The sequence below is a fragment of the Canis lupus genome, chromosome 14 (assembly GCF_011100685.1).
Source record: "Canis lupus familiaris isolate Mischka breed German Shepherd chromosome 14, alternate assembly UU_Cfam_GSD_1.0, whole genome shotgun sequence".
NCBI classification, from domain to species: Eukaryota; Metazoa; Chordata; class Mammalia; order Carnivora; family Canidae; genus Canis; species Canis lupus.
In genome coordinates this window covers 21,397,135-21,420,435 of record NC_049235.1, presented here as the reverse complement: position 1 = coordinate 21,420,435, position 23,301 = coordinate 21,397,135, and the positions used below count along the sequence as shown (strand labels likewise).

Sequence of the window (23,301 nt, the reverse complement as noted above, 5' to 3'; positions counted from 1 at the left end):
TTATAATCTCATGATGGAGTTTTAAAGGTACCCATTTCAGAGATTCTGCTTGGATTAGCCTTTACAATGTAATTTGATAGGCCTGGACAGTGAATAAATCCGGAAGTCCTTCAGGAGACTTGAATATACAGCTGGGGCTGAGAATAGCAGTCCTAACCTACCGAACTTGACATTAGCAAAGGCTGTGGTTCTTAAACTTTAACAGCATCAGAATCACCTGGAGGACTTGTTCTACTGTAGATTGCTGATCCCACCCCTAGAGTTTCTGATTTGTAGATCCGGAGTAGGGTGTGATAATTTACATATCTGAAAGTTCCACTGGAGGAAGATGGTGCAGAGCCCACACTTCTAGCACCACCGGTCTGGAAGGAGTTACTGTCTATTTTTCATAGTACCTATTTGTTTTCTACTCATGTGGAAGATTTTCTTCCTGAATCAACAGTTTTTGGAGCATCTGCTTAGTTTCTGTTCTTTGCAGGAGTTGGGAGGCATGGAATGGGAGGAATAAGATGCATTTGAGGAGATCAGCATCTTAACATCTCTAGAGCCTTTCACGGGAAGAAGAGAGCTTTTCTTTTCATTTTCTTCTTCAAGTTAGTATCCCTTATTCTCTATAGGTTTTCTTATGTTCTTCCCCACTGCCCTTTGTTAGACCTGTCAACTCTCTATTGGGCTCACAATTCTATTCCACTATGATTTGTTAATGAGCTTTCAACTGTGGCTTGATTCCAGTTTGAAAAACATTCCTCGGGTGGCTCAGCGATTTAGCGCCACCTTCAGTCCAGGGCGTGATCCTGGAGACCTCGGATCGAGTCCCACGTTGGGCTCCTTGCGTGGAGCCTGCTTCTCCCTCTGTATGTCTGTCTGTCTGTCTCTCATGAATAAATAAATAAAATCTTAAAAAAAAAATTCCTCCATGCAGAAACCTCTTTTCTGCTATTCTCCTTCTTTTGGCTGCTCTAATTCATACTGAACTAAGAGTGAATTTGTCCTGAAAGGTATCTTTCTGGTTCTCCTTGCCATGCCTTTTAAAAACCCAGTCATTGAAGTTTTGTTATTGTTGGTTGGTTTTTTTTTTTTTTTAATTTTATTTATTTATGATAGTCACATAGAGAGAGAGAGAGAGAGAGAGAGAGAGAGGCAGAGACATAGGCAGAGGGAGAAGCAGGCTCCATGCACCGGGAGCCTGACGTGGGATTCGATCCGGGGTCTCCAGGATCGCGCCCTGGGCCAAAGGCAGGCGCCAAACCGCTGCTCCACCCAGGGATCCCTGTTGGTTGGTTTTTTATAACTAGGATGTACCTGGCTAGTGCATCCGTTTTGCAAATGCTATTGATAACCTATTCAAGCTATTATATGTAATGTTTGTCAAAAATTTAACATATTCAGTGGTCCTGAAATTTTGCTCTGTGGAACATAGATTCATGGAATTGACCTGAAATTTCCATATTAAAGTTCGGTAAAGGTAAACTTCTCTCAGTTTGTGGAAAAAATATATAATGCATAGGTTTTCCAATTTTAACCCTTTCTCTTTTTCCCTGAGTCTTGACTGTGTGAAAGTTAGCTGCTGTAGTATAAAATTCTTTATTGTATTGATTAAGTAGCAATGTTGTATGGATTAAGTTAGCAGCTGTAGTATAAAATTCCCTATTGTATTGATTTCATAGTCATCTGCCAAGTCATCCCTTTTCCTTCTTGGTGATTTTTCTGTTTGAAAACTAGTGCCTTTTATTTATAACTCTTGATATACAAATTTTGTTTAATGGTGGAATCTGTTCTTAGAAATGCAAATTCAGAAGCATGATGATAAAATCAGGCAATTAGATTGTAAGAAGAGTAGCTGTAAATATTTACATGCTGTTAGTATAAGAAAAAAATTCATAACAATGAAATTCAGCCTTCTGGAAACAATCTCAAGTTTGATGAATCTTCTAAAGGCTTGTTAAAGTGACGCAGAGTGTGCATGCAGAGCAGCTGTTTTGAGTTGGCTTAAAAAGGGAGGCTACATTTCTGTAGTTCCCAGGTATTGATTTTGCCACCAGGTAGATTCCATCTCAGTACACCTTCAGAACGCTGCGACGTCTAGATCTTAACTTTATGTTGTCTTGAATGAAGCTGTGTAAGTGTTCTTCCTTCACTATACATGATGCCAGTGCAAGAAGATGAGAATAGGAGGAGAAGAACTGGGAATTCTGACAAGTCACACAGCAGTAGGGAGCTAGATGGAGTTAGTGCAGAGGTGAGGCCAGGAGGCTGGTACAAGTTTTTGTGAAGCCATCTCCTGTGGAACCAGTTACTTTCTGCTTCAGTACAATGTGTTCAGGACCTAATACACATTTCCACGGGCCTCAGGCAAATTCCGTGGTGTATCTGGAACTTTGGGTCTGGTTTCAAGAAGTTGCATTGGTTGGGGCTAAGATAGCAGAGGAGATGAGTTAGGAAAATGTCTGTGGTTAGTGGTTTGCTGATTTTTTTTCCTTCTCCAGTTATGAGCCAGGTTACTCATCACTTAGACTTTTTAAAGAGTATATAAACACCCTCCCATAAATAATGCAAGTACTTTATTCCGTTTATTGAGGTCTTTAACTATGTGTCGTCTCTGCAGCAGAGCACTTTGTTATTATCTCCTATCACACTTTCAACCATCCAGGACTTCTCATTTTACAGGTGAGAGAAGTGAGGCTGAGAGGTCAGTGGTCTTGCTCCAGGTCACACCTGATCCCCAGTCACAGGTGGCCTGACACTAAAACTGTGTTCTGTGGTTGTGTTTTTTTCTTTCTTTAAGACTTTATTTATTTATTTATTTAGAGATTTTAAGTGGAAGAGGGGGACACCTGGGTGGCTCAGTGGTTGAGCCTCTGCCTTCAGCTCAGGGTGTGATCCTGGAGTTCCCGGGATCGAGTCCCGCATCGGGCTTCCTGCATGAAGCCTGCTTCTCCCTCTGCCTGTGTCTCTGCCTCTCTGTCTCTGTGTGTCTCTCATGAATAAATAAATAAAAATCAGGCAGCCCGGGTGGCTCAGCGGTTTAGCGCCGCCTTCAGCCCAGGACCTGATCCTGGAGACCCAGGATTAAGTCCCGTGCTCTGCATGGAGCCTGCTTCTCCCTCTGTTAGTGTCTCAGCCCCTCTCTCTCTCTCATGAATAAATAAATAAATAAAAATCTTTAAAAAAAAGTGGAAGAGGGGCACAGCGAGAGAGAGAGAGAGAGAGAGAGAGAGAATCCCAAGCCGACTCTATACCCAGTGCAGAGCATGATGCAGGGCTTGATCCCAGAACCCTGAGATCATAACCTAAGATGAAACCAAGAGTCAGACTCATAACTGACTAAGCCACCCAGGTGCTCCTAAAGCCATGTTTTTTAATCACAGCACTAGATGGATACTACAAACTGGTGGTGTTAGGAGAAATTGGGAAATTCTTGATTTCTGGGTGTGTATTGTATTAATGGTTAATATAAGTTATGGTCAGTTTGAAGCTGCCTATGGTGTGGCTCAATGGAAAGACCAATAGAGTAGGAGGTGGAAGGTTTGAGATCTGATCTCAGCTCAGACAATACTTAGAAATCTAAGCACAAGTTGGTGCCAGTTCTGACTTTTGAGGAAAAAATTGACCCTCTTTGAGTCTTGGTTTCTCTTCTGTAAAGTGGGTGCAACATTATTTTCTCTCCAGGTCTCAGATTTTGCTATGATTATCCAGTGAAGTAATAGTCATGCATTGAAAATACAAAATGTTCTATACATATCAGCTGATATGACTTGGATTTTGGGTCACTATATGGATTTTGTAAGAATTGATTTATAGAACTCAGTACTTCTGCTAATATTTACTGAACCATCTGTATGTGCCAGACATTGTACTAATGTTGGTGATACATTGGTGAATAACTCCTGCCTTTTAAACAAAATTTTTAATAAATTTGTACTCCCTTTACCCATTTCTGCCACCCCACCCCCTGCCTCTGGCAACCACCAGCCTGTTCTCTATTTTTTTTCTCTGTATCTGTCATTTGTATATATATATTATATATATATACATATATAAAAATATATGTTATATATATCTATTTATATGTATCTATAAAATAGATTCCATGTACGAGAGAGATCAGATGGTACTTGTCTTTCTCCATCTGATTTATTTAACTTAGCATAATGCCCTTGAGGTCCATCCATTTTGTTACAAATGGCAAGATTTAATTTTTCTTATGCCTGAATAATACTTCATTTTATATCTGTCTCACAATTTCTTTGTCCATTCACCCATCAGTGGACACTTAGGTTGTTGCTATGTCTTGGATATTGTAAATAATGTAAATAATTATTTAAATAATTATTGTAAATAATATTGTAAATAATGCTGCAGTGAGCATGAGCGTGCATATATATATTTCCAAGTGTGTGTAGTGTTTTCGTTTTCTTCAGATAAATACCCCAAAGTAGAATAGTTCTATATTTAATTTTTTGAGGAAACCTCCATACCGTTTTCCATAATGACTGCACCAGTTGACATTCTCACCAACAGTGTACAGTTTGTTTCTCCACATTCTTGCCAACACTTCTTATTTTCTTGTCTTTTTAATAATAGCCAGTCTTAACAGGTGTCAGGTAATATCTCATTGTGGTTTTGATTTGCATTTCTCTGATGATGAGTGACAGTGAACATCTTTTCATGTATCTGTTGGCCATCTCTATATCTTCTTTGGAAAAATGTCTCTGTAGATCTTCTACCCATGTTTAAAATTGGATTTATTGTTGCTATTGTTGTTATTTAGTTGTAGGTTTGTTTGTTTTTTTTAACATATTTTGGGTATTAGCCTCTATCGAGTGTATGATTTACAAATACTGTCTCCCATTCAGTAGGTTTCATTTTGTTGATGGTTTCCTTGGCTGTGCAGAAGCTTTTTAGTATGATGTCCCACTTATGTTGCTTTTGTTGCTTTAACTCTTGGTGTCCTATTAAAAAAAGAAACAACTCATTGCCAATACCTGTGTCAGAGTTTACTACCTTTGTGTTTTTCTAGGAGTTTTAGGGCTTCAGGTCTTCTGTTCATTGGGTCTTTAATCAATTCATTTTGAGTTAATTTTTATGTATGCTGTCCACTTTCATTCTTTTCCATGTGTTGTTTAGTTTTCCAACACCATTTATTGAAGAGATTTTGCTTTTCCCATTATCTCTTCTTGGCTCCTTTGTCATAAATTAATTGATCATATATGTGTGGGCTTATTTCTGGACTCTCTTTTGTTCTACTGAACAAAGACAAAAGTGTCTTTTTATGCCAATACCACAGTTTTACTCCTATCGCAGTGTAATATGGCTTGAAATCAGGGAGCATGATGCCTTCAACTTTTTTTTCCCTTAAGATGACTATTTGCCTTTTTTTGTTTATGTTTTATTTTTTTTTTTTTTTTTTTTTTTTTTTTTGTTGTTTATTGTTTTAGGTGATTCATACAAATTATAGGATTTGTTATGTCATTGAAAAATGCAATTGGCATTTCTAAAAAAAATATATGTTTTTTAAAGTGGTCTCCACACCTAGCATGGGGCTCCAACTCACAACTCCAAGGTCAAGAGTCACGCACTCTACCAAATGAGCCAGCCAGGTGCTCTGCCACTGGAATTTTGATAGGGATTGCTATGAATCTGTTCATTGTGTTGTGTAGTATGGATATTTTAACAATTGATTCTTCCAATCCATTAGTCCAGAATATCTTTCCATTAATTTGTGTCCTCTTCAGTTTTTTTTCCACTATGTTTTGTAGTTTTCAGCATATAGGTTCTTTACTTCCTGGTTAAATTTATTCCTAGGTATTTTATTCTTTTTAATGCTGTTTTTTTTTTTTTTTAACATGCCTTATTTTTTAGATTTTATTTATTTATTCATGAAAGACATAGAGAAATAGGCCTCAGAGACAGACAGAGGGAGAAGCAGGCTCCTCGCAGGGAGCCCGACGTGGGACTCGATCCCCGGACCTGGCATCATGCCCTAAGCTGGAGGCAGACGCTCAGCCACTGAGCCACCCAGGCATCCCTTTTTAATGCAATTATAAACAGGATTGTTTTCTTTTTCTTTCTGATAGTTATTAGTGCACAGAAATGCAGCAGATTTTTGTGTATCGATTTTTGTGTCCTGCAACTTTACTAAATTTATTCTGACAGTTATTTTTAGTGGTGTCTTTAGCATTTTCTATGTATAATATCATGTCATCTGTAAGTAGTGACAATTTTATTCTTCCTTTCCAATTTAGATGCCTTTTATTATTTTTTTTCTTGCCTACTTGCTCTGGCTAGGATTTTTCAATACTGTGTTGCACAGAAGCAGCAAGAGTGGGACATCTTTGTCTTGTTCCTGCTCTTAGAATAAGGCTTTCAGGTTTTCATTGTTGAGTATGATGTTAGCTGTGGGCTTATCATATATGGCTTTTATTATGTTGAAATACATTCTATACCCACTTGATTGAGAAATTTTTATCATAGTAGGTGCTTTTTCTGTGTATATTGAGATGATCATTGGATCTTTTTTATTCTTCATTTTGTTAATGTGTATCACAGTGATTTGTAGATGTTTAACTGTCCTTGCATCCCTGGAATAATTTCATTTGATCATGGTATATGATCTTTTTAATATATTGTTGAATTTGATTTGCTAGTATTTGTTGAGGATTTTTGCATATATGTTCATCAGGGTATTAGTCCGTAATTTTTTCTTGTGGCATTCTTGTCTGGTTTTGGTTTCAGACTAATGCTGGACTCATGAGTTTGGAAGAATTTCTTCCTCTTCTGTATTTTGCAGGAGTTGGAGAAGGATTGGTATTAATATTTCTTTGAATGTTTGGTAGAATTCACTGAGGAAGCTACCTGGTCCTCGACTTGTTTTTTGGGAGGTTTTAAATTACTCTTTCACTCTCCTTAGTTTCTAGGAGTTTATTAATTTCCTCTAGGTTGTCCCGTTTGTTAGTATAATTGTTCATAGTAAATCTTACCTCTTGTATTTCTGTGGTACCTGTTGTTGATGTCTCCTCTTTCATTTCCAGTTTTATTTATGCCATCTATCTTTTTTACTTTTCTTTTTTTAAGATTTTATTTATTTATTCATGAGAGAGAGAGAGAGGCAGAGACACAGGTAGAGGGAGAAGCAGACCCATACAGGAAGCCCGACGTGGGACTCAATCCCAGGTCTCCAGGATCAGGCCCCCTGGGCTGAAGGCGGCGCTAAACTGCTGAGCCACCAGGGCTGCCCTCTTTTTTACTTGTTGAGTCTAGCTAAAGGTTTGTCAGTTTTGTTTATCTTTTCAAAGAACCAGCTCTTAGTTACATTGATATTTTCTATTGTCTTTTTAGTCCATTTCATTGGTCTCTGCTCTTTGTTATTTTTCTCCCCATATATTGTTCTCCTGTGCCTTAGATCCTGGTAGAGTTACAGAGTGAATGCTTTGTTTCTTACAGAAGTGCAGTCCTGGTGGGGAACACTGATGTGCATTTGGGGATTAGTAATGGAAGAATGCTGTGGGAATTTAGGGCAGGGGAAGTTTACTCTAAAATAGCATTGCCCAGGGAAGGCTTTATGAAGTGCACAGTATAGTGAATTAATTAGATTTTAAAGGATGTGGTATTCAGATGGAGCAAGAATAGTTCACTTTGTGGAAACTTACCTTTGCTTTTAAAAGGAAACCCAACTAAGTACCTAGGGTCACCATATGCCTTCTAAAAAATGTTAGTTATGGACTGTTGTGAGATACAGAACTTGGAGGAAATTTCTCTGCTCTTAAGAGGATGGAGGTGTTTCTTATCTTCTCCAGTAGTGTTTGGCTTATTCTTTCTCAGAAGATAAACTCAAAAGGAAAGAATCTCCTGAAATCTGTAGGTCATCACTATCATCGATATTTGGTTGGTTAGCATTCTGTTTTTTCCTTAATTGAACAGCAAAGAACACTAATTCAGAATTTTAAAAAGATGACCAAATTTTATGGACAAAAATAGCATTGGTGGTTATAAGTACTCAGATGAAATTAAAGGAGTTATCAGTCTTGCTTTGGGAAACAAGGTGACCGACCAACTTGTTTCAGAAAAACTACCTCTCCTCTTCCAGTGATTAGTTAATAAAATTATTCCTGACAGTGGCAGGCCAAGAAGCTCAGGCGGTTACATATTTAGAGACAGAGAACCCATTGTCCAAAGATCTCAGAAGAGCCTTTGCAAACACACAGAAGGGATTGAGAACAATTTGCATAAATCTCCCTGTGGATAGCGACATGGCTCCGGTATGAGGGTGGTTCCAGGAACCCCTCCTTGGCTGTATCATGGGGTGACGCTGTGCTTGGTGAGGATTCAGTCTCACGATGGTTTTTGCCAGCACGATTGGGTGATGGGACACTGAATAAGCCCACTGTTTGGTTCCACATAAGGACTCTTTTGTGTTGGCCTGGGGTAGTTATATTCAGGTTTGTCTTGCTTTTTCCCCCAACTGATGTTTTTGGACTTTGTGGGCTGGGGAATTAAGCACAACACCTATTCTGAGCTAATCTGTCAAATTTTGTTCTCAAAAGGTAACCGTAGCCCCTTGTATTTCTAGAACGTGGAGAATAATAGTCATACCTTTGGAGACTTCTGACTTCTTAAATTAAAAGTTGGGGAGAGGAGGAGACCTTGCTTGGCATGCCCAGATAACTAGGCATTCATGCCTGTCCCCAGCAGAACCGTGCGAAGTAATTACCTGTTTGTTAATAGGATTCGCCTTGTTCACCAACTTCTTTAAGAACTGTGTTCTCTTGCATGGTTAACAAACAAGTTGTACTTTAATATTTCCCTGTGGGGAGGGTATGGATCACTTTGGTGTGTAGTTTAAAAATGCCAGCTGGTTACAGATCTGTTTCAAGTTTTCTATTTTCCTGCTTATTTTTTTGGGAAAAAAAGATTACATTAAATATCACATATGAAGAGCTTTACTCATTTCTTGCACGGACTCTTATCAGTCTAGAAGCCACATAATGAGTCTAATTTAAAATCCAAGGAGTAGTTTATGCACTGGGGAAATTTGGTGATTTAAGTATAAAAATGAAATTCACTGATTTCTAACCTGGAGTTTATTTTCTTTTAGTCTACTAGCTTGATTTCTCAGCTTTGTTCTAATAATATAAACATTTTTATGTTTATTTATAGGTGGTTTTAACCAAGAGAGCAGATCCAGCTGAGCTTAAAACAATATTTTTGAAGGTCAGTATAAAGAAATCTATTTTGTTTGTTGTTTGATTTGTGTTCTCGAATTTTTAAAGATTATTTTCAAACAGCTTTTATTTCATTGTTATATAAAAAAATCCCAAAAGGTATCTTTACTTAAGACTTATGAAAGAGATCCATTACAATTACTTCTGTTTTTTGAAATGTATCAGAAACTTGTAGGTGATTGTTTGTGAGGGCAGTATGGTTTGCATTTTAATTTCTTTTCTCTCACTTGGGGTCAGATACTAGAAAGGAGTTGCTGGGGGATTTAGTATCACAACTCATTTACCTTTTGAGGATTCACTTCTGTGGTTTGCTGATCATGCTTTTTCTTCCTAAGAAGTTGAAAGCTCTTTGTAAACATTTCAGTAATCCTTCATCCATCCAGAGAGGACTGTCCTTGCTTCTCATTGGTAAAAGCCCTTCATTTTTACCATTATCGTCTTTTTATTGCAACTGTGGTGCCTGGTGAGGGGGCCCCAGTATAAATAATAGTACATATTAGATCACAACAGATACTGTATGTTTCCCATATATTTCCTTAGGTTTCTTATATTTCCCCTATTTTGGGACATTGGGCAGTGAATGAATGATATTCTAATAGAAAATTCTGCCTCAGGTCCCAGACACCAAATCACTTTTAATGTTATTTACCTGGAAACTTGATGTTCTGCTATGTACCAAATACATGGCTCAGAAAGTTACTAAATTTGTGAGGATCACTTTCCTCATCAAAATGCGATACTATTAAAAAATACTGAGAAATCAGAGAATTTGAATACTGACATGATTATCTGATATTAAGGAATTGTTATTGATTTTAGGTCAGATGATGGTATTCTGATTACAGGAGCAATTAAGAGTCTTTCTCTCGGGGTGCCTGGGTGGCTCAGTGGTTGAGTGTCTGCCTTTGGCTCAGGGCGTGATCCCGGGGTCCCAGGATTGAGTCCCGCATCAGGCTCTCTACATGGAGCCTGCTTCTCCTCCCTCTTCCTATGTCTCTGCCTTTCTATGTCTCTCATGAATAAATAAATAAAATCTTTTTTTTTTTAAAAAAGAGTCTTTTTCTCTTAGAGGTACACACTGAAGTATTTACAGATGAGATTATGGTGTCTTGAGATTTGCTTTTAAATAATCCAGTTTTGGGTGGGAGGGAAAATGCATGGTCTGTATGATGATAATTTTTGAAACTGGTAAATGGAACATGGAGTTTTTTACCCTGTTCTCTCTACTTTGTACATGTATGAACATCTTCTTAATAAGCTATAAAAATTTGTAAAGATTGAGTGAAAAAACTTGGATGAATATGCCCAGCACCTAATATGCCTTAGATACTGATTCAGGAAATGCTTGAAATTAAATAATTCTGACAGCCAGAGGCTTCAAAAGGAAATGGTTTAAAAAATGAGCAGGTTTGAGGGAGGGGGGGAGTGATAATTTGTTAGGAGGTTTGGGTTATAAGTAAGCAGAATTCTCTATAAATTTGGTTTTAGCCTGAAAGGACAGCACAGTAGAGAGCTTCTAAGGTGGAAAAGGATTCCAGACCATGAAAGTCCAAGGAACAGAAATGCTTTGTTTCTCACCTGGGGCCCACTGTGATTGAGATGAGGTGTGTGTGAGGGAACCATAGACATTTTTAGTATGTGTACTTAAGGTCTATAGTATAAAAACTCTTATAATATGATTCTAGAAGAGCACTTGCAGAGGATTGCCAGAGAGCCTAGAGAGATGGATAGAACTCATTAATTTGAGCACACTCATAAGCATTCTTTGAATTCAGGACCTTTCTGTTACTTCTGTTTTGATTGTAGGCATCCTTCTGACAGGAAGTGGGAACAACTCAGAGCATCTCAATAGATTGTGCATCTCGGATACCTGTTGGTCTTTTGGTGTGATCTAATGGAAAGGGTCCATCCAGGTAGAAGCTGTGTCCACCTTTTGAGGCCACATGGCAACTGGTAAAGTTAGGTTAAGATCCCACGTTGGAACAACCTGTCTTTTCCAGCTGCTCCATGTCAGTAGGAGGCAAGTGTCTACTGGAGACAAATTGGATTGGTCGGGTAGACCCAGGGAGGGTGGGAATTCTTTGCAGAATTCTGGAGAGCCATCCGTGAGATTTCTGTGTAAGTAAGCCTGAGGGTGGAATCTTTGGGACCTGATAGGGAAATGTTGTCTTCTCTTGGGGTGGTTAAGACTACACGGCTTGTGAGAGTGTGACTTGGAGGCCAAGAGGATGCTGGGGCCAGGCAGGGGGGTACCGTCCATAAAGAAAACAGTGATCAGCAGTTTCTGGAAGGGATTGTGAATCTGGCAGAGGTTTGGGTGATCTCATCAGGCCTGGGCAGTGTGGTACCCACACAAATCCACCTTGGCTCAGCATGTGGAGGATCTCTTGTTTACCATCTGCCACAGATGGTGTTGGGGCAGGAGAGTTGGGATGACGCCCACAGGGCTCTGCGAGGCACATCTCCTCTGTGGCTGGGCCTTTCAGTTAAGTGTGGATCAGCAGTTAGCCCTCTGTGAACCTGACTACTGATTTTGACTTTTTCCTGATTTTTCTTCATGATAAATATTGCAGCCTTCAGTCTGTTACACTAGTTAGAGAACTCTTCTGCAGCTTGGGGGAGGACCTTTGGAGCAGATGTACTGATAGCAGGGGTGTCAGCGACTGTGGAGGTCATAGAGCTGGTGCAACTGCTCCGGAGAGAGGAGGGAAGAGGGGTCCTGGAAGACTGAAGTGGGCCCAATTCTGGTTTATTTTATCCTTGAGAAGAGTTGAAATAAGTTGTTTTCTTCTTTTTTGGGGGTGTTGCTTACTCTATGTGAAGTAAAGTGTTGGGGATATAAAGATGCATAAATCATGGCTCCTGCCGTTTAGTATCTCACTGTGTGTAAGTGTAAGACAAACAAAAAAGCCATGATATCGTTGATGAGCATTATATGGTGTTAATTAGTGGGAAGATGATGTGGGGCTAATTACATTGTGCTAGCAAGGGTCATTACAGTTAGAGCTGGTGATGTTTGAGCTGGGCTTGACAGTGAGGAGGTACTTACCAGCTGGAGAAGGTAGAGGACAGTTGTGGGGCAGAGGAAGGCTTTTCTGAGCAGCGGCAGCAACAGGTGTGAAACAGAGGGCTATAAGAGTGCCTTGCAGGAGGTGACCTGGAGCTCAGGTCCTTGGGCAGTGCGCATGGATGGGATGTAGGGCTGGACTTGGTCTATGGCATTTATAGCCTGAGGAGGTTGAGTTTATTATGCAGCCCCTTCTGGTGCTAAGGGGCCGGTAACCTTTTGTGTGAACATGGAAGCTGAAGTCCAGGTATGGTCAGTTTTGTTTCTAACCTGAATGTTGACATGGTTTTTTTTTTCCCCCCTGCCTGACACTTTTGGTGCTGCTTTGTGTTAATTTGAGCAGGTGTACTGAGTGCTCACAGCTTAAATAAAACACCATGAAACTTTGTGGTGAGTGGTATGTACAAAACAGGTGTAAGCAGTGAACATGTTTTCAAGGAGTGCAGCTTTTATGCGGGAGACACGATTTACAGGCATGCAGCAGGTATGAAAGAATCTAGGTTCACCTATGGTGCCTGTGTGGTTAAAGCAAATGCCACAAGAAACAGCAGGAGCAGTCCCAGTGGTGGGGAGCCCTTTGAAGGCTCCTTGGAACCCTGGGCTGAGTGGAAACTGGAGAGTCAGGGAGGAGGACAGCTAGGTAGCTCCAGGGGAGAGGGCATGTCTGAGGGAAGGGCTGGAGATGTGTTTGGGAGTACACAGCTCTTCCAGGTTGAAGAATCCTGGCTCCTTCTTCAAATGAAATTCAGCTGTATGCCAGGGAGGCTGCCAAGCATTACAGGGTGTAGATGACAAAATTAGAAAGGTGATTGGGAGTTTGGCATGTCTGCTGAACAATAGGAAGCCTTTGAAGGTTTTCTGAGTAATCCAGTGACACTGGCAGGAGGAGTTTGACATTTGATTGGTGCAGCAGCACTATGAGTTAGGCAGCCTTGGGTATAATCCTGGTGTGTGGCCCTAAAGACTTGATTAGGATTGTGGCAGCAGGGGAAATGGAGAGTGGGCAAAGTTAAGACATTTTGAAGGACTGCTTAGTGAAAATGGTCTTGTCTGATGGATGGGAGGGAGCAGGGGATAAATATGACCACTGGATAGATAGGCTGGGTCAGAGACGTGCCAGTAATAAGAAGGGGGATACTGAGAAGGAAACCATTAGCTCAGGGCAGAGCAAAGGGGGTGATGTGTACTGTTTACAGGTTGAAGTAGCTGAATGCCTGTAGTGTAAGATGTAGGAGATGGGAAGACTGCATAAAGGGACTAGACAAGGGGAACAGGTCCTATTACAATTTATAATAGTACATAGTGAATTGCACTTGGGTGTTTTTTTTTTTTTTTCCCCCAACAAAACATAATAGCTGTATTCAGGATTTTTATTGACAAAATTAGAAAAACAATTTCTTTTTTGAAAACTTTTTTAAAATGAGAAGGTGGTTCATATTCATTGGCAAAAATTGAAAAAGCACAAGTATATAAAGAAAAGTAACGTGTGATTCTACCATATAGATATAATCTGTATCTATATATACATATGTATTTTATTTATATACCTTTCTCTCTGTTTCTATGTCTCTGTGTATGTATATAAACCTTTTTTTTTTTTCCTTAACAGGAGAAAGAATAATGTTTTATCCTGTAAACCCCCCCCCCGCCATACACACACCTAATATGTTAGGAAAACCTTTTCCTGTAATTGGGGATATTTCTACAGTTTTATTGTTGTGTGCTATTCCCAAGTAGAGCTGTTTCTACCATAATTTATCTAGCTACTTCCTATTACTGGATGTTAGTTGTCTTTTCTGCATTGATAGTATAACAACACTATAATATACTCTTGAATCTGCATTTTTGCATATGGCATGCATTTGTTTCATCATATTAAAACTTAAAAAAAATTGCAAGGGAGAGAGAGTCTTCAGGACACTTGTAAAATCTAGTCCCAAAGAAGGAGGAAATACCATTTTAAAGATGCAGTAGCTGTGTAGTCCACTCCCTTGATAGAGACCCCTCCATTCACTGCTGCAAGGGCAGTGGAGCACTTTTGTCAGTACATACTTATTATGATCTGTCTCTGCCCATCAAATGAAGGAACAACCTTTGACATTTTATTATAATTACAAGGCAGACCATGCAGCCTTGGTGATGAGCTGGTTTTGCAAACTAAAGAAAACCGTGTTTTCTATGTTCAGATGAATATATTTTTAAGTTTAGAAAATTCTTTATCACCCCTGAAAAAATAGGGCAGAAAATATCTTGATTTTTTTAATGTGTAAACTATTGAGGTATAAATCAAGCATATAGATCTTAAATGTACAGCTCCATTAGTGTTCACAAAGTGAGCACATGTATGTAACCAGGGTCCCAAAAGCATCTGATGCCCCTTTTGGTAAGTATGCACCCCTCCTAAAGGTGACCAGTTGTTTGGTTTTCAACTTTATATAAATGGAATCCTACAATATGTTTTCTGGTGTCTTGTTTCTTTCACTCCTGCTTTAGTTGTTAAGATTCATCCATTGTGTGTGGTTGGTGTTAGTTTATTCTCCTTGCTGTGTTGTGTTCTGTTATGTGACTGTACCACGGTAGTTGATTTGTACATCGTACCATTGGTTGATGTTTGAGTTATTTTCCATCTTTCTGCTATTGAAGATAATGCTGCTGTAGATATTAAAATGCTAAAGCATGTTTTTTAGTCAAAAATATATACATATAAACACATATGTATCTATCCACACGTTTCTGTTAGAGACATAGTTATGATTGAAATTGCTGTGTCTGTGGTTATGTGCATGTTCAGTCAGAGATGTTGCCAAGCAGTTTTCTAAAGTGGTTTAATGGTTTACTCTCATAACACCAGTATATGAGAATTGCATTTGCTCCCTGTTTTTGCGAGTACTTGTTATTTCTTTTTAATTGTCCTGGGTATGGGTGAAGGGTATGGCATTGTAATTTAATTTTGCGCTTTCAGTGGGATTTTTTTTAGGGCTCAGCAGCATTACAGTGATTCTGAAGGTTACATGGGAGGAAAATCAAAGACCGATCATGGCCCAGGAAACTCCCAGGAAGGAAGTAGTACAATAATTTTAAACTTTCCTTCATTCGACAGATATTTATCAAACACATTTCATTCTCTGCCTGCCACCAGTCTGGGAACTAGAGGATGCTGTAGTGAGAACCACAGGAAAAAATCCTTTCCCTCTAGTTGTAGCAATTAAGATGCACGTCATCTTGCAAGAGTAGACAGGTCAGTTGGCAAGGACTCCTGCCGCAAGGATGACAAGAACTGTCAGCCCATCCTGTCATTCCTCCATGGAATTTGGGGGCAGCCTCAGAGGGGAGCCATTCGTTGCCAACTGATCAGAACCGGTGTTGAGGTTGGACTTACTTGCCCGCTGTTCCCTGATGATCGTATGATAGTTAACATGTAGTAAACATGACATCCTAAAGCCAGGGGAAGAAAGAATGATTTCATTTGTGCTCCTGGGACAACCAAGAGATTAAGTGGGAAAAATTAAAGTTGGAAGATCCTTACCTCAAACCACATAAAAAACTGATGTACTGATGTATTGAAACTTAAAACAACTTAAAAGCCAAGAGAGGGCAGCCCCTGTGGCTTAGCGGTTTAGCGCTGCCTCAGCCCAGGGCGTGATCCTGGAGACCTGGGATCTAGTCCCATGTCAGGCTCCCTGCATGGATCCTGCTTCTCCCTCTGCCTGTGTCTCTGCCTTTCTTTATTTCTGTGTCTCTCACGAATAAATAAATAAAAAATCTTAAAAAAAAAAAAAAAGCCGAGAGAAAATGTGGGTAAATATTAACATTGAGATGAGGAAGGCCTAACTTCTAGACTTAGAAGTAATGGAAGAAATTGCAAAGGAGTAAGAAAAAATACACTCAATTATCTACAAATATCAAACTAGGTAAATATTTGCAACAAATCTGATAGAGGGGGAAGAAGGCGCATTCACACACTGCTGATGGGAGTGTGAATTGGTACAATCTTTTCTGGAGAGAAGCATGATGAAGTATCAAGAACCTTCCAGTTCCTCTCCTTTGACTCAACAGTTTCTCTTCCAGGAGTCCAGCCTTTGAAGGTTGCCAGGAATTTGGACAATTGTTATATACAAGTCTCTGTTTACCTTAGCTTTATTTAAAAATATCCCAAACTAGAAGATAAACCTGAACCACCTACCTGTGGGAGAAGAATTAAACTGAGTTAATTAATTACTCTCTGCTACAAGCAAACATAGGTATAATTCTAAATCATAGGATCGCTATAATTAGCAACATACCCTTTGTGTTTCTTGTTTTGCCTCAGGAAAATCAAAATATAATTCTTTTATGTTTCCAAAAAGCCAATTCAGTGCTAACTGAAGAATAGTGGGATTCTTGGACCGTTTTTGAGCTTTTCTTTTGTACAATGCTAAAATATGTTAAACGAAAACTGATCATATAGAACATTTGTGAAGTGCTTTTTGTGTGTAGCATATGGTGCTTGATTATTTGTTTATTTCTAGCATCGACCTTAAGAAGCAGGTAATGTTATCCCTATTTTACAGGCGAGGAGCCAGAGGCTCAGAAAGCTATACTTTTATGTGAGGTCATATAGGTGGTTAGAGGTAGAAGCAGAGCTCAGTGCAGCCCAGGCCTGAGGGACTCCAGAGCTGGTTACTGTGTGTCTAAGCAAGAGTTTGTCCTGCATTGGAATTAAAATGTAGAAATAACAAGTGACCTTTAAAAATAATTTTAATGAGTGTCTGGGTGGCTCAGTCATTTAAGCATCTGCCTTCAGCTCAGGTCATGAACTCAGGGACCTGGGATTGAGCCCCACATTGGGCTCCTTGCTCAGCAGGAAGCCTGCTTCTCCCTCTTCCTCTGCCTGCTGCTCCCCTGCTTGTGCTCTCTCTGTCAAATAAATAAATCTTTAAAAAAAAAAAAAAGAAAGAAAACAGTTTTAATGGCCCACAGTTTATAGTCTGTGGCTGTTGAGGAAATGGAGATGCTGTTGCTGCACTTCACCTCCCCATGCTCCCCACATCACTGTGCCCCCCACCCCCATGTGGTTGCTGTTATCCATCTCACCTTGTTCTTCATGTAGCTCACAGTCTTCACCTGCCCACCCTCACATCACTTTTCTGTCCCCAGGATCAAGAGGTCCTCTCCTGCTGTATTAGGGTACTGTATGATCCCTTGGGCCCTGGGACTCCCTGGGACAGGAATGAACAGATTCCCACTTACAGAGGCTGGAATGTATCGCTAAAGGCAAGAGGAGTGCTGTGAAAAAGCATTGAGTGCTGCCTAATTCTCATTTGCCATTTCCCTCTAGGATGAAGAGAACACCAAGTAGAGCAGACTTTCATATCTTCTTCCATGAAATCCCCCAGGAAGCCATATAGTTAATAATTTGCATTCTGGCTTAGTCTCTTGGTCTTCCTTTCTTGCATTATTGGTGCCCTTGAAACAGGAATGGGGACCAAAGAATTAGAATATAAAATCATGGACGGAAACAACCTATTTTTTTTTTAAAGCTATATGCCCTTGCTAAAAACAGGATATAATTTGTCTTTTCAAATTTCCATAAACTAGGGCTTCTCAGTGTCAGTGCTATGACATTTAGGGCTGGATCACTCCAGGGGAGTTGGGGGTTGTCCTGACCTCTACCAACTGCATATTGGTAGCCTCCCTCCCCCTCAGGTTATGACAGTCATTTATCATCGGACACTGCCAGATGTCCCCACCATGGGGAAAAATAAAAACAAATGGAGGAAGAGCAGAGCTAGAGAAGCCCCTCCTACCCCTCCCCTCCATCCCCAGAAAGCAGGTAACATATAGAGAAGGTTGAGCCTCTTTAGTTATACTTGACTGTTAGAAAACGTTGATGTTTATAAGCTGAACAGTCAGGCTAAGCTGCCCCCAACTGAGAACCACTGGTATAAACATAAAACTTGGGAGACTTAACATATTTTTTTTTCCTATGAGGTCTTGGGAAGTAACTGTTCTTGAGACGAGTATATTATCATATCTGATGTTTTATCCTTTGCCTATTTTCAGCTTTTTCACATATTGATCTGATTATATACTTTTGAGGGTAAAATATCTTTTCTTTTTTTTCTTTAAACAGTATGCAAGCATTGAAAAAAATGGTGAGTTTTTTATGTCTCCCAATGACTTCGTCACACGATATTTGAACATTTTTGGAGAAAGCCAGCCCAATCCAAAGACTGTGGAGCTTTTAAGCGGCGTAGTGGATCAGACCAAAGATGGGTATGTTTGTTTATAATTATCTCATTTAATTTTTTTGTTTGAAATAGCTTTCTGTTGAAGTCACTGAACACATTCCCATCTCTTAACATATTCTCTATTAAAATTAATGCATTATTTTAGAAATGATGCCTTTAATATTTTCTTATCACAGTTGGGGATTTTATGTGTGTATTTTTTATTTATTTTTATTTTTTTTATTTTAGAGCACACTCGAGTGGTGGGAGGGGTAGAAGAAGGGGGAGAGAGAATCTCCAGCAGACTCTGTGCTGAGCACAGAGCCCCACATGGGGCTTGAACTCACGACCCTGAGATCATCACCTGAGCTGAAATCAGTAATCAGACACTTACCCGACTGAGATACCCAGGTGCCCCTCTGTGTGTATTTTTGATAGTCAAGAATAGTTTCAGAGACTTACTGTAGTTGATGAATGGTGTCAGATCTACTAGAGTGTTTGTACATATACTGGTATTTTTCAAGGAAACTATAACAATTGTGAGTAAATGTAAAATATAGCTCTACAAACATAACTTTTCTTTGATCTTTCCCTCTACTCAAATAACTCTTGAAGTCTTCCATATGATTAAATAGTATGAATCTAACAGATAGAATAATAGGATGATTCCAAATCACTAAGAAAGGCATTATACCCAAGCTGGAAGAGACAGATTGATACTTTGCAAATTTCCCCTGCCAGTGTTGTCACATTTTAAAAATGAGCTTTTCTTAAGCTGTTTTAAGATCGCAGTTGGCTTTAGCATTAAGTGTGGCATTTGGATCCCAAACTCTTGCTAATACAAATACCAATGTCTCTTAATAACCAAGTGCAATGTCCAAAAGCTCATCTTCTCTGTATTAACTATAGTAGACCCCGCCTTCTATCCTTGCCACCTGTCAGCACCCCCTTCCATAGATTGAAGTTACCTGGTATTCCTGAATAGTGTTCTCTAGTCCTGGGCCCTCCCTGTTTGTCACCTGTCTGATTTTTCCCACATGCACTGGGTTGAGATACAACCAAAGTAAAATTGGTTGATGTATTGCAAATGCTTTCGGTTTTTACCAGCACTAACCTTTTCTTATTTACGCACCCGTGATCCCATCTTGCATGGAAGTAACCTCCCCAAAATGAAGGTCTTGCAGCTTGGAGGGAGAGGGATGGATATTAGCAGTGATGCGTAACATCCTGGAGGATTTCTGGACTCTGCTTCCTCTCTTTATTCTAGTTGAGGTTATTTGGGCTATTTCTATTTTCTAGTCCCACACCGACATAGCATTCTTTGCCTGGTGGGAAACTGTGTGTAATATACGAGCAGGCCATCATCCTCTCACAGGGCCTCTCCAGGATGGTGCATGAAGAGGCTGATGTATATTTCACACTAGTCCATTGAAGCAAAAGCCACATCGAACATAGATTTATTCTAGTGGATGTATTTTTTGGGGGGAAAATATGGTTGCTTTCACACGCCTTGTGTTCAGGATTCATAGGAAGTGACCAAGCTCACACGCAACAAGAATGATTTGATTCAGGTTTAAATTAATTTTTTTCTTACTTGATAGTTCAAAGATTCTTTAAATTACAGAAACTTGGAAAGAGTATAATGAACACCTCCATATACTCTGCACCTCGATTAATTGTTAGCACATTTGTCACCTTTGTCTTTACTTTTTACACATGCATACTTTCTACATACAGTTATATGCATATACATCATTTTCTTTTTTGAACCATTTAATTGTAAATTTTAGATGTCATGATAGTTTAGCATTTATCTTCTAAGAATGAGAACATTCTCTTACATAACTACCATACCATTATCTTCCTTAGGAGAATTAACAGTGATGTGAGGTATATACTAATTAACAGTGATGTGAGGTATATACTAATTTCCAGTCCATATTCCAATAAACTGGATCTTTCTTCCTGCCTCCAACCTCAAATGGCTCATTGCTGTTTTGCTTTCTTTTTTAAATCTAGGATCCAAAGTTCTTATAGTTAGTTGTTATATCTCTTTTAATCTAGAATAGACCCTTGCCTTCTAATGTTTTTTTTTTTTTCATGATATTGATGTTTAAAACCCAGGCCAGTTATTTTATTGAAGGTCCCATGTTCTGGACTCCTCTAATTGATTCTTCAGGCCTGGATTCATGTTAAAGGTTTGGTACTGGTTAGGAGAGCTTCTGTCCTACCTGTTGTACCTCCTCAGGAGGCATGTGGTCGCAGCATTGTTGATGGTAAATTTGATCACTTGGTTAAGGTGGTGTCCCTCAGATTGTATAGAAACCATTTTTGTTTATAATTAGTAAACAGATACTAGAGAGAATGTGCATATCCTGTCTCCTAGCAACTTTTCATCCACTAGTGTTAGCGCCTATGATGATCCTTTCTTGAGTCAGCTATTACATTGCGGTTTGAAAAGTGGTGATTTTTCTTTTTATTTTTTTAAAAGATTTTATTTATTTGAGAGAGAACATGAGTGGGGGTTGAGGGGCAGAGGGAGAGGGAGAAGCAGACTCCACTACTGAACAGGGAGCCAGTGCAGGGCTGGATCCCAGGACTCTGGGGTCATGACCTGAGCCAAAGGCAGATACTAGGCAACTGAGCCACCCAGGTGCCCTGAAAAGTGGTTATTTTGTAAAATTCTGTCATTTCTCCCATATTTATTATCTAGCATTCTTTGTTAAGGAAAAGCTTTCTTCCACCCCATTTTCTCTCTCTCTTTATATCAGTATAAATTCATGGAAGTTTTTATTTTAAATTCAGTGCATTATAATCGATTATTGTTATTCTCATAGATGCTCCAGTTGTTCCAGTGGGCAGGGAGAGTCCCTTCAGCCTAGCTCCTATGCCCTATGCCTCTGAGTGCTCCCTGTTTTAGGCAAGTAAGATGTTCCAGGCTCACTGTGTATATTTCCTGCTTCTAACCTAGAAATCACTCTTTTCTTCAAGAAGCCCTGGTTCTTTTAGTTGGGAATAATGCTTAGAAACCGAGAGCTGGGCACTGGCTTATCATTACTAGGTTATTACTACTTCTCTGGCTTCTCAGTGGAAAGAATGGAAAAGTATACTTGAAAAAATCTAAAGTTCCTAATGACATTTTCTGTTTAAATTTAATATGACAGGATTTTTTTCTTATATTTTGATCTCTTTCTCTCTTTTGGTGGACATTTTGGTTCCTCATTAAATTAATATATTTATGGGTATTAAGTTATATAATTGTAATACCTTCCATTGTTTTTTCCCCCTAACCCCACCCCATTAACATTATATGCTTTTCCTATTTATTTTTACACATACTCTACAGAAACAGTAGCCTTTGATTCATTATAGTGACATGACATACATTGTACATACATAACGTAATATATATATATTTTTCAAAAGCTTATAACAAATCTGAAATGCTGGCTCTGCTTTCCTGGTTGTGCACATGAGCTAGCGTGTGCTGTCAGTGATCAAGCAGTTTGCCAAGAGGTGCCCAAGCCTAGCTGTCTCCAAAGACTGTGGCCTTTCCATTGTTTCAGATTGCCTTTTTTCTCCTAATCTCATCATCCTCTTTAACTTGACATTTTCTTTCAGATTTTGTATTATCTTAAATCTCAGTGTTTTACTGTGACAGAGAAAATCTTAGATGGCCTCAATCTGTTGCCCTATGACTTTTTTCCCCCTTCGGTTGCAAAGACTTGTTTCTAAACGGAAAATAACCACCCATAATCTTTTCATCTTCACATGATTATTTAGAATTTTTTCAGTGTCTCCCATGATTTATTAGCCTGCATCGATATTTTCCACAATCAGAATGTATTTTAATTGCAGTTCTTTTATAAGCTTTTAGACTTTATCAACCAATTCTTGTATTTCCATACATGGTTCATATTAACAGCGTTAAATAGTGTCATCATTTTCTATGAAATTATGTGCCATACTTTATGAAATCATGCCCTTATAGAGTTACTTCAGTTTTTCTTTTGTTTCCAGTTTTCTTTTTGTTTAATTAATTCTTTTGAAAGAATTTAGAGGCATTCCTTGATGCAAGGGTAGAAATATTTTAAGTCTCACCATATGTATTGTGGTAATTCTTTCCAAAAGCACAGAGCAAGTTGAAGAACTTGTCCAAACTATTTAGGCTTTCTGAGCTACTAGCACTGGGCTGGTGTTTGAGCTGAGATGTGCCTAAGACCCAGGCCTATTCAGATGTTTGTGCACCATTTTCCCTAACCCTAACATGCAGCTCTTTGGTACTTCACAAATAAGCGTAACCATACATCTGTACTCAGTGTAAAACTGTGGATGCCTTCATTTCCTGTTCCTTTCCTTCTCTTTGGAAGCATAGCATTTATCAAGTTCACAAGTCACAGATCATCTTCCCAAATCAACTACTGTTCCTTGAAAAAATGACATGATGAAGCCATGTATTGGCCCATGGAAACACAACACATACACCAAACCAAGGGAAACCACTGGTGAGGGCTCCAGTTGCTGTCAAAGCTCTTTTTGAGCTTAATCACATTGCTTGGCTGGCCAGAGGAATTTTAGTGCATAATCTGATTAAAATTTGAAGAACTATTTGTAGATTGATAACTTTAGGATTTAAAAGTGGTGGCAGTTGTGCTGACCCAGATAACATGGTGAATTGAAATCTTCATTTCTTGGTAGATACTGGCTCACTAGTTGTGGTTTCTTAAGTGTATAGACCAGGTCCTACATATTTTCATCAATGTCTAGTCCAAAATCTGGCCTCTGTTTCACAGCAATTTGTTGA

The 23,301-nt window shown here is 39.1% G+C and overlaps 1 protein-coding gene across 2 annotated transcripts in view; it reads left to right on the top strand.

The window, feature by feature from the left end:
* The window catches only part of SLC25A13 (solute carrier family 25 member 13), a 185,544-nt gene that overhangs the window by 20,141 nt on the left and 142,102 nt on the right, over positions 1-23,301 (top strand). For both annotated transcript variants that reach the window (XM_038556877.1, XM_038556876.1), the window contains exons 2-3: positions 9,157-9,210; positions 18,401-18,543. In XM_038556877.1, coding sequence (XP_038412805.1) covers positions 9,157-9,210; positions 18,401-18,543 — 197 coding nt within the window. The remainder of the gene's footprint in view (positions 1-9,156; positions 9,211-18,400; positions 18,544-23,301) is intronic.